The following is a 9,148-nucleotide window of genomic DNA, read 5'->3' on the forward strand; positions in this document are numbered from 1 at the left end:
TTCTCTACGTTAGAAAAGTACACAGCTTTATCTCTGGTTTACTAGATATGCTTTGTTTTAATTACTTCACTAATGTTTCCAAATTAGAAAAAAACATTAATTATTTAATGTAATAGCAATAAACAACAGGATGTAGGTCTTTTTCAATTACTATTTTATACGGATACTAAAAAATTAATTAATATATTCATATACAGTTTCCTTGCAACTAATATCTTCAGAAGAATAAAAAAAATTGAGGGAAGCAACACTGGTTAGTTTTTTATTATTTCTTTTAATAAAAACAAAGAAGTTTGAGTGGTAGGTGGAGAGTTTTAATATTGCAAAATTCTACAACTATTTGCGAATGTAATTCGATTAGATAAATGAAGATTTGCTTAGCTAATAGATTTACTCTTAAATCCAAAATTTACGAAACAAGAAATCATTGTATCCAACATAGAAGCTCAATTTTTCTACTTTCCTCGAATAGATAAAAGGGTAACTTTTTTATTATAAAAGATTTCATTTTGCTAAAGTTGGTTTCTTCACACATGCACCCTCTTGGTGATCGCCATTGATGATGCTTAATTCTTGGAGAAAGAATATATAGTGTCTAACAAATCATTTGTGCTCTTTTTAGAAGAGAATTTACAAGCAATATATTCAACGTCAATAGAAACACCAATCCAATTACATAAAAGATTAATATTATTTTTAATTCAAAATCTAAAGAAATAAAATTTATGGTTATTGTTTACAAAATATTTAATGATTAAATATATTTTTGTCAATTAACATTTAATGAAAATTGAAATTAGTTGTTCTCCAAAATTATAAACCAATTTAGTTATTTATATTTAAAAATGTCTAGATTTATTCTTTTTTAACATATTAAATTTATTTGACATTTTAAACATATTTTTCAATTAATATTGAAGATAAAGTATATCAAACAACATAAAAAAAACTCAATATTATCATGAGATACATTTAAAATATCATATTAAATTAAGAAAATTTGATTAAAATAAATAAATCTATGTCTTTCTAAAATTATAAAACTAATTTCAATTTTTACACAAACTATATTTAACCTAATATTTAACTTTACTCGGTATACACCTCAGAGTCACATTTGAATTTCCGACAAATGATAATAACATCGATTACAACAAAATCAAAACTTGAGTTTCACACATTCTCTTGAGCCACGAAAACTGTGTTCGTGATCCGATAAATTTGCAAGAGTTGGTTTGTGCATCTGTGTTATCGAGACATATTTGCGCGTGCATTCTGATAAGATGGTCTCTTTGTCTTATTGGAAGTTCTCGCTAACAATTTCTACACCTCAGCTTCCTTTGCACCGCCGTGAACTCAAAGAAGGTGACAGTTCAACCAAACCTGTGTATGCCTTTTCCAAACGCCCCAAATTTCAAATCCATCTTCCTCTCACTGCTTTTCAACTATCGTGACATGTCAAAAGGGAACACAAACATTTTTAAAATCAAAAGTAAGCATGCAACGCGTACCAGATTGTACATTCACAACAACATATACAATCGCAAAAACCGTGTGAAACAATTGGCTCAGCGTGGACATGCTTTAACATGTCAACATGTTCATGATTCTCCTCCATTTACTTCAATCTCACCACAAGTTAATCTTTTTAGGTTTAATCCTTTTTCTTCGTTGTCAAAATTTAAGGAGTGGCATGAGTAACAGTAGAAAGTCAAAATTCATCAATATTGGAAGAATATTCAAAGGAACGAATTCATTCTCTGCACGTGGAGCGCTCATAATTAACCCTACACGAATTTTCAAATGAAATCCCACGAAATACATAAGAATTTGGTTAAAGTCAAATCAGCTTGCAGCTTTTAAGGACCCACTTGGAAACAGCTTCACCGTCTCTACCAGAAACCTTTCTGTATATAATATGTAGCACTCAACACTAGAGCAACAACAACTTCACACACTGTATAACATTTTTCTGTGCTCTTAGAGAAAGAAGTTAAGTGCTCAAAACATCATAGTACTGTTTGGAAAAACCAAGATATATAATTAAGATGCAGATGAAGAAGAGTGTTTGGATTGTGATGGTTATGACGGTGCTTGTGGTGTCATCACAGTTCTGGTTTGTGCATGGAAGAGTCCTTCGATCAGAGACACCTAGTGAGGATTTGAAAGGAGAAGAAGGTTCGTCGGTTGGAATGGCAACATTTGCTGTTGCTTCTAACAACTCCATAACTCGTCAATTCGCACGAAGTTTGGCGTATAAACTAGCTTCTGGACCTAGCAAAAAGGGTCCTGGTCATTAATTAGTCTTTTTTTCCTTGCTTTTCATTGTGGTGGCTTTCTTCCACCTTCATTTCTTTCAATTTTCTACCATTTTTTTCTTTCTTCTTTCTTGGTCTTTGACTCACACATGCTGAACCTCTCTCCCTCTCTTCTTTTCTGTTTTTTGTTTTGGCTTTTGTTTTCACTTTCTCCACATACATTAGTCAGATACATGTGTGTCTAGTTTGCAGAAGCTGATTGTAAAAATAATCTGTTACACATCTCTGAATATATATATATATATATATATTGAGAAATTATATATATACATACCATATTTCTTTCTCTTTTTCATCTCATCACCAACTTCAAATACGCTTAAAGACACATAACCTATAAGAAACATTTCATTCCTACGATGTGCATAAACTTTGACGCAAACAAAACCAAACACGCTCAGAATCATCATCTAATAGTAAAACAGAAAAGAAACTGTAGAAAAGAGAGAGAAAGTGAAAGAGATGCAGAGTTTGGATGAAGAAGTAGTAGTGAAATTGGTTTTGGTTGGTATGTTTGCTAAGCAATGTAAAAGATGGTTAAAGGTTTGAGAATGTAAGTCAAAGATAAGATGAGAAAGGCATGTATGAAGGATGACATTCCCCTGCAGCCATGCTTGGAAATGTTGACCTCTCACTTCAACTTTCTTGTACCACCAAATCAACTCTATATATAATATTTTCTACTCTCATCACAAGCAATTTTTAACTTGTTTGAAGGAACAATTAATAGTATTTTGTTCATAAATTGAGGCTTGTGTTTACTTAAATGTCCACAAGTAGTTTTCAAAACCTAACCGAATTTGCTTAGTCGACTAGTTAAACTGGAAAATGGTCAAGTCATGGATAACTTGGAAAATTGGTGAAGAATAAATCGCTCAAGAAACTGACAAAATCATATATGAATGGGTACTCGTCAGCTATAGTTAATTTAATTAATTTCTTAAAAACATTAATATTTTTAAAGAATAAATCATGTTTTAAGTTCTTAAATTTTGAAGCCAAATTATAGTTATAAACTTTATACCAATTTTATTTCCATACTTAATGAATGTATGACGTCAACACGACATTTTTTTTTTATGTATGTATATCCTCTTTGTTCATGAACTGAGAATTTTGACCGCTTAGGGTTTGATATTATTGTTGGTTTGAATGGAATGGCATTTGATTAGTACAAAATTTATGAAATGAATAAAGTATGATTTTATTTAAACGTTTAGGTACAAATTTTTTTTTATTAAATTAATTAAAGGATCATATACAACGTATACATTTGAGGCTTTTTCCCAGCAAATTTTGTCTACAATTATGAGGAATCAAGTCATTTTAGGTACAAAAAACTGTATAATTTGACATATTTCTGTTTTGTATCAAATTATTGGATTAAACTCAACTTTCTGTGACCCCACCCAATCCAAAGGAATCAAATATATTTGGAGAGTTTGTTTTAGGTATACATTTGCTTTTTCAGGAATCAAGTTCCTTATTGGCAGATATATTTGGTTGGTGAACTGTAGAAAAATTACAATTTATTTAAGTATTTTATAAAGAAAAGTGAAGAAAAAAATGTCATAAAAGTTCAATGAAGATAAGTAATTATTTTAAACAAATTTAATTGTTGCAAGAATATGATTAAACCCCACACTTTAAAATATTAGAGTGTGTGAAAATGTTTTTGAAACATGAATGTATATTTTTATAGGTATAGGATCCTTAAGTATTTCAAGATACAAAATGAGAAACAATAATACAAAAAGAAAAAACTTATCAAGTGACATGTTTCTCCAACATAAACTAAGTGTCTCTACATTTAATCCTTGTGGTAATGTTAATTTATCGAACAATGATATTTTGACTACGAAATTTTAACAACTTTCTTTTATAACATGATGTATCATCTTTTAAGTGGTTTTTGAATATTGAGAATGAGAAAAATAAAAGATAAAAAATCACTTAAAAAATGACACCTAAGATTGTAAGAGAAAGTTGTCAAAATTTAGTAGTCAAAAAATCATTTTCCTGATCTTAATCACAAATCCCACTTTGTACATTTTCTAATGGAAAATGCTAAATGGTTGACAAAAAGAAAAGTGAAAATTTCTCTTTTAGCGACAACTTTCTATTTCATTTCCAAGCACGTATTCTCTCGCTCACACATTCATTATCTTCCACCCAATTAGTTGAAAACATAATATGCAACACTTTTCAGGAAATGTTCTTCCCACAAATACCAATACCAATGCTAGTTGATACCTTTTTTTCATGTTGCACCCAATTGTCAAAGTTACCCACGTGTAAGTGTTAAGATATATGATTTCACTCGTAGCTATAGTTTTCAATCCTACCAAACTCATCCTTTTGTTTCAAATAAGTGGTACTGTCATATTCAAATATCTCAAGTTTGAAAGGTTAGTTTACTGAGCATTTAACATAAAGAAGCATATATTTTTCAATGCTACGATCGTTACCGACAGATTTATCATGCATCCAATTGATACGAAACATGGAATGCCATGAACATGAACATCGTAATCATGGCATTAATTAATAATCAACGTAGGTAATGAATGAGCATATTCAAGGTCAAAGAGTGGCTGTGGCAGCATGTGAATGAGTTAGTAACATTAGGGTAGCAAAATGTTCAAAGTCCAAAACGCAAACATGCTCACACCACAGTCCAAATTCTTGGCTGCCCTTGTCAAAAGTGGTCCATAGAATTAGGAACGACACCTTTTTATGCTATCACAACATTTTTTTTCATCCACAAATATTAATTGTTAGCAGAGAGAGTTGAATCTACAACTTTTTTTTAGAGTTAATGTTAAGTCAAATATTATTATGAAACGCGCTTGAAATGTTAAATAAATTTAACAAAATTTGATTAAAATGACTAAATCCACATATTTCGAAAGATGAAGGACTCAGTTGGTTCAAAATTTCAAAATTAACTAATTTCAAAATTCACTAAAAGTTAAGAGACCAAAAACAAATTTAACATTTTTTTTAATCTTTCAAATCAACCTTATAACTCTCAAATGTTTGTGAAAATTGAACACACAACCTCTCTCGTCTTTCTTTCCAACTTTTATTACGAAGTCAATCTTATAATTTCTAGTTTGCTTGTAAACATATATTGATGCATACAACAAAATAGATTTTTTTTTCTTAAATTTTGATTTCTATTCTCCTATTTTCCCACCTTGGACCAAAAGTATGAGGAATAAAAAAGACTGCGTATTATAATTTTTCTTCAGCTCTAGTGTTTTAGTCTGTGCTAATAGTTCAATTGTTCGTTGAATTACAATTAAAAGAAATTCTTTATTACATTTGATAGTTTAAGATCAATACTATGAAAATAGTCCTGTCAGAGTTCAAAGTGAACACACCCCAATTTTTTGTCTTTGTGAAGTGATGCATTCCATAAAATATTATAGAAATCGAAATGGCTTTCCAAAATATGCCAAATCTTAATAGAATTTACAGCCACTAACTAGTTCCTAGAAGAACAATATTGATACTTTTGACAACAATCCATTAAAACAAAACAAAAAATTTACTTCACAATTAACTATATTAATATTTTTATAATATTGTTTTCTATTTTTAAAATTAAATAATTAGTATATATATTATTAAAATAAAATTGTGAAGTCATTTGTTGGAAAAGGTTGTCAACATATATATATATATATATATATATATATATATATATATATATATATATATATATATATATATATGTTCATTTAAATGGACAGTATGAGAGAGTTTATAATTGCTTGTAACCCTACGAAGGCCCACTGGTTAATTATAACCCTTTTGGACCAAGTTGACAAAACGTTTGAAATGGGCCAGAAACGCCAGCCTGGTCCAGCTTAGAACAATTAATACGACAGATCGGTCTCCTCCGATCTGCATCAATTTGCTTAACCCTTAACCGATCCATACCTGAATTTTTTTCTTTTTTTTTTACATGTTCAGAATTTTAAATTATGAGGGTACTGTAAATGTAAATCAGTCCAACAGAAAATCATATACTAAAAATGAGGATAAAATGACTAAAAACTTTTAACTTTTATTTTATTTTTATGTGTGTGAGTTCGTCTGAAAATAGACCCATTTAACTACCACCCAACCCCGTGTAAAAAGCCATTATCAAATAAACCTCTCAACAGAAGAAGGATTATGATCTAATCATATATTACGTGATTAGAGCCTCACAAAGACATGGATACAATTAGTTAATCAGTATGCAAAACCTTTCATCTTATGCATATGTTAGTACGAGATTGCTGCTTAAGTAAAAGGTTGCAGGACACAAATTACAGAGACAAAGAGACCACCTTAAATGTGATATCAATCAACACATAATCCAAGGAAGAAATAATTGATACAGTTGCAGTTATAGTCCACGATTGGCATCATCGACTCTAAAGTGCTGAAAGAACAAAATCAGCACCATTGTTGTCACCATTGATCTGAAATTTTGCAAATGGTCGATTCAAACAAGCAGTAAACAAATCATGACATTCACATTTTCTACTTTTTTATGACTGAATTTGTAGAAATCGATAAGTTTAACCTAATCAGTGATTCGGCATTTAACAATTTTACCCTAAACTTCTTGGATCATGACAGGAAATTCCAGAAATATAACATTCACAGGGAATATAATAAAGATCAAGACAACGTAATTCAAAAATACTACCTCCAAGTAAACAGAAGAAAACTCAATTGGCACAAAGAGCAAAACCAGCATCACTATCATACTATTACTAATCATCACTGCTATATCTCTATGTAAGTCACCAATAAATAGTTTCAATCGCAAACAAATATCTTACAAGCTCTATTCGTATCACATGACATGCAAACACCAAACAATTGATGGATTATTAAGAAAAAAATGCAGTTCCTTAAATTCTTCAACTGTTATTGTTCAATCAAATTTGGAAACAGTGGTTAGAACAAACGGTAACACACACAACAGAGATAAAATTCTAATTGTGATCAAGCCCGAATGGAAATGTATCTAAATTTATCCTTACTGTTATTGCCATAACTTGATGCAACAAAAGCATGCGCACACACAAACGAGACTATAAAGTTAGAAACGAGAAAAAATTTTCATACGAATCCGAATAAGCCGGAGCAAGTAATTTTACATCCGCGGATCTTCCAATTCTACAATCTCGCAGAACAAAGGTTATTCGGAGACGACAGTGGCGACGCCCTCTACGGCGGCGGAACCCGGCGGAGCTCTGGTCTTGACAGCGTCGAGCATGCGCTTGCTGATCTCCTTGGAGTAGAGCTGGAGGGTCTCAATGCCATCGGCGGAGGTCGCGACGGAGGCACCCGCGGCGGAGAAGGCATCACCCTCGATCTGGCGAGCGGCGGCGGAGGCTTCGTCGGATGAGAGAGTGCCGTAGCGTTTGGAGAGTACGGAGGGGGTGGTGAGGGTCTCGATGAGGCGGTTGACGATGGCATCGCGGGTGCGGTCGGTGGGGGGCCATATGGTGAAGGAAAGGGCGGCGGAGGGGTCTGGCTGCGGCGGAGCCTCCGTTTGCGGCGGAACGGAGGGTTGGTCCGGTGTGGTTTCGGTGTCTGACATAGTAACGACGAAAAGTGGAATATGGGATTTGGGTTTGGGGAAAAATAGTATTTTTAAAGGGTTTGAAAATCAAAGGGAGGAAGAGAAAGAGACAGAAAGTGTGACGTTTGTTGTGTTTTTGTTTGTGTTTGTGTTCGTGTTTGGGTGAGGAAAGGGATGTTTGGACAAACAATGCATTGCCTTGTAAGTGAGATCTATTGGTGGGGATCTTTGAAAACTACAACATTAATGCAATTTTTTTTTTTCAAAATATTTTCTTCTTATCTTATCATCTTCATTTCAATTTTTTTCTTATTTTATTGATTTAATAAAGTAAAATGGTTTTTTTTTATGGGCCTTCCTTATCCAACTATTAATCTATATTTTTATACCTAATTATTTGTTAGAAATTCATAATTAGAATTGTTAAAAGCTTGTGATGAGATAAAGAAGAAATTAGATGGGGTGTAGAGAGAAATATCCTACGTTATCGGTTTAGCTTCAATGGGCCTAGCCTAATCAATACGATCGGCCTTATTTTAGAATATTGTTATTTGAACCTCTTAGATTTATTAGTATACATCTTTTTCTTTCATAAAATAGTCATTTTCGGGGAAGTAATTGTGGAAGGGTTAAAGATTTAACATTCTGCGAAAAAAAAAAGAATATTCCAAAAGATACCTTTTGGAAGAGTTAAAAACTACTCACTCAAGTTCCTATTAAAATCAAATATCAAGAAAAACAATTAATTCATTTGATTTTTTTTTTTGAAAATCTTCCATTTTTGTCCATATTAATCATTATCAAATCAATTAATTGCAATGTACCGCTACCAACTCTCTTTAATTGTAAATTAAAGCGTGTGGATTAAACATAATTAAGAGAATATGAAAAGTTGAAAGATTGAGAGTCAAATAAATTATCAGTGTCCTTCCGAACCTTTTACATTCTTTGAATGTTACGACTCCAATTAGCTTTTCCTTTAAGAATTGCCCTCCTAATGCGTTTTGTAGAAAAAGTGTTTTGGTTAGAACCAAATATAGCTATAAATGCAAAAGGAAAATCTTGGTCAATGGAACAAAAAAGTGGCTTGTGCTCATGTTGCAGCAAGTGAAAAGCACTTGTGAATTTTAAGTGTTCATTAATGCCTTTGGCATGCAATGATTCATGTTACAACACCTGAGTTGAAAAGTAGACTTTTTGAACTTGAAATCACGCCATTGTTTCTTTATGGTATGTT

The 9,148-nt window shown here is 31.9% G+C and overlaps 1 protein-coding gene across 1 annotated transcript; it reads right to left on the minus strand.

Annotated features, from left to right (window-relative positions):
• Positions 1-6,542: 6,542 nt before the first annotated feature.
• Positions 6,543-8,087, minus strand: LOC114193831 (MFP1 attachment factor 1-like). The gene is made up of 2 exons (XM_028083776.1): positions 7,484-8,087; positions 6,543-6,796 (listed from the first exon to the last, which is right to left on the minus strand). Exon 1 carries the CDS (start codon positions 7,927-7,929, stop codon positions 7,525-7,527), a length of 405 nt encoding a protein of 134 aa, XP_027939577.1. The 5' UTR covers positions 7,930-8,087; the 3' UTR covers positions 6,543-6,796; positions 7,484-7,524.
• Positions 8,088-9,148: the final 1,061 nt, after the last annotated feature.

The sequence above is a fragment of the Vigna unguiculata genome, chromosome 8 (assembly GCF_004118075.2).
Source record: "Vigna unguiculata cultivar IT97K-499-35 chromosome 8, ASM411807v1, whole genome shotgun sequence".
Taxonomy (NCBI): Eukaryota; Viridiplantae; Streptophyta; class Magnoliopsida; order Fabales; family Fabaceae; genus Vigna; species Vigna unguiculata.

Bases quoted from the DNA above. Each gene is read 5' to 3' on its own strand.
- LOC114193831 (XM_028083776.1), bottom strand. From the start codon at position 7,929: ATGTCAGACACCGAAACCACACCGGACCAACCCTCCGTTCCGCCGCAA.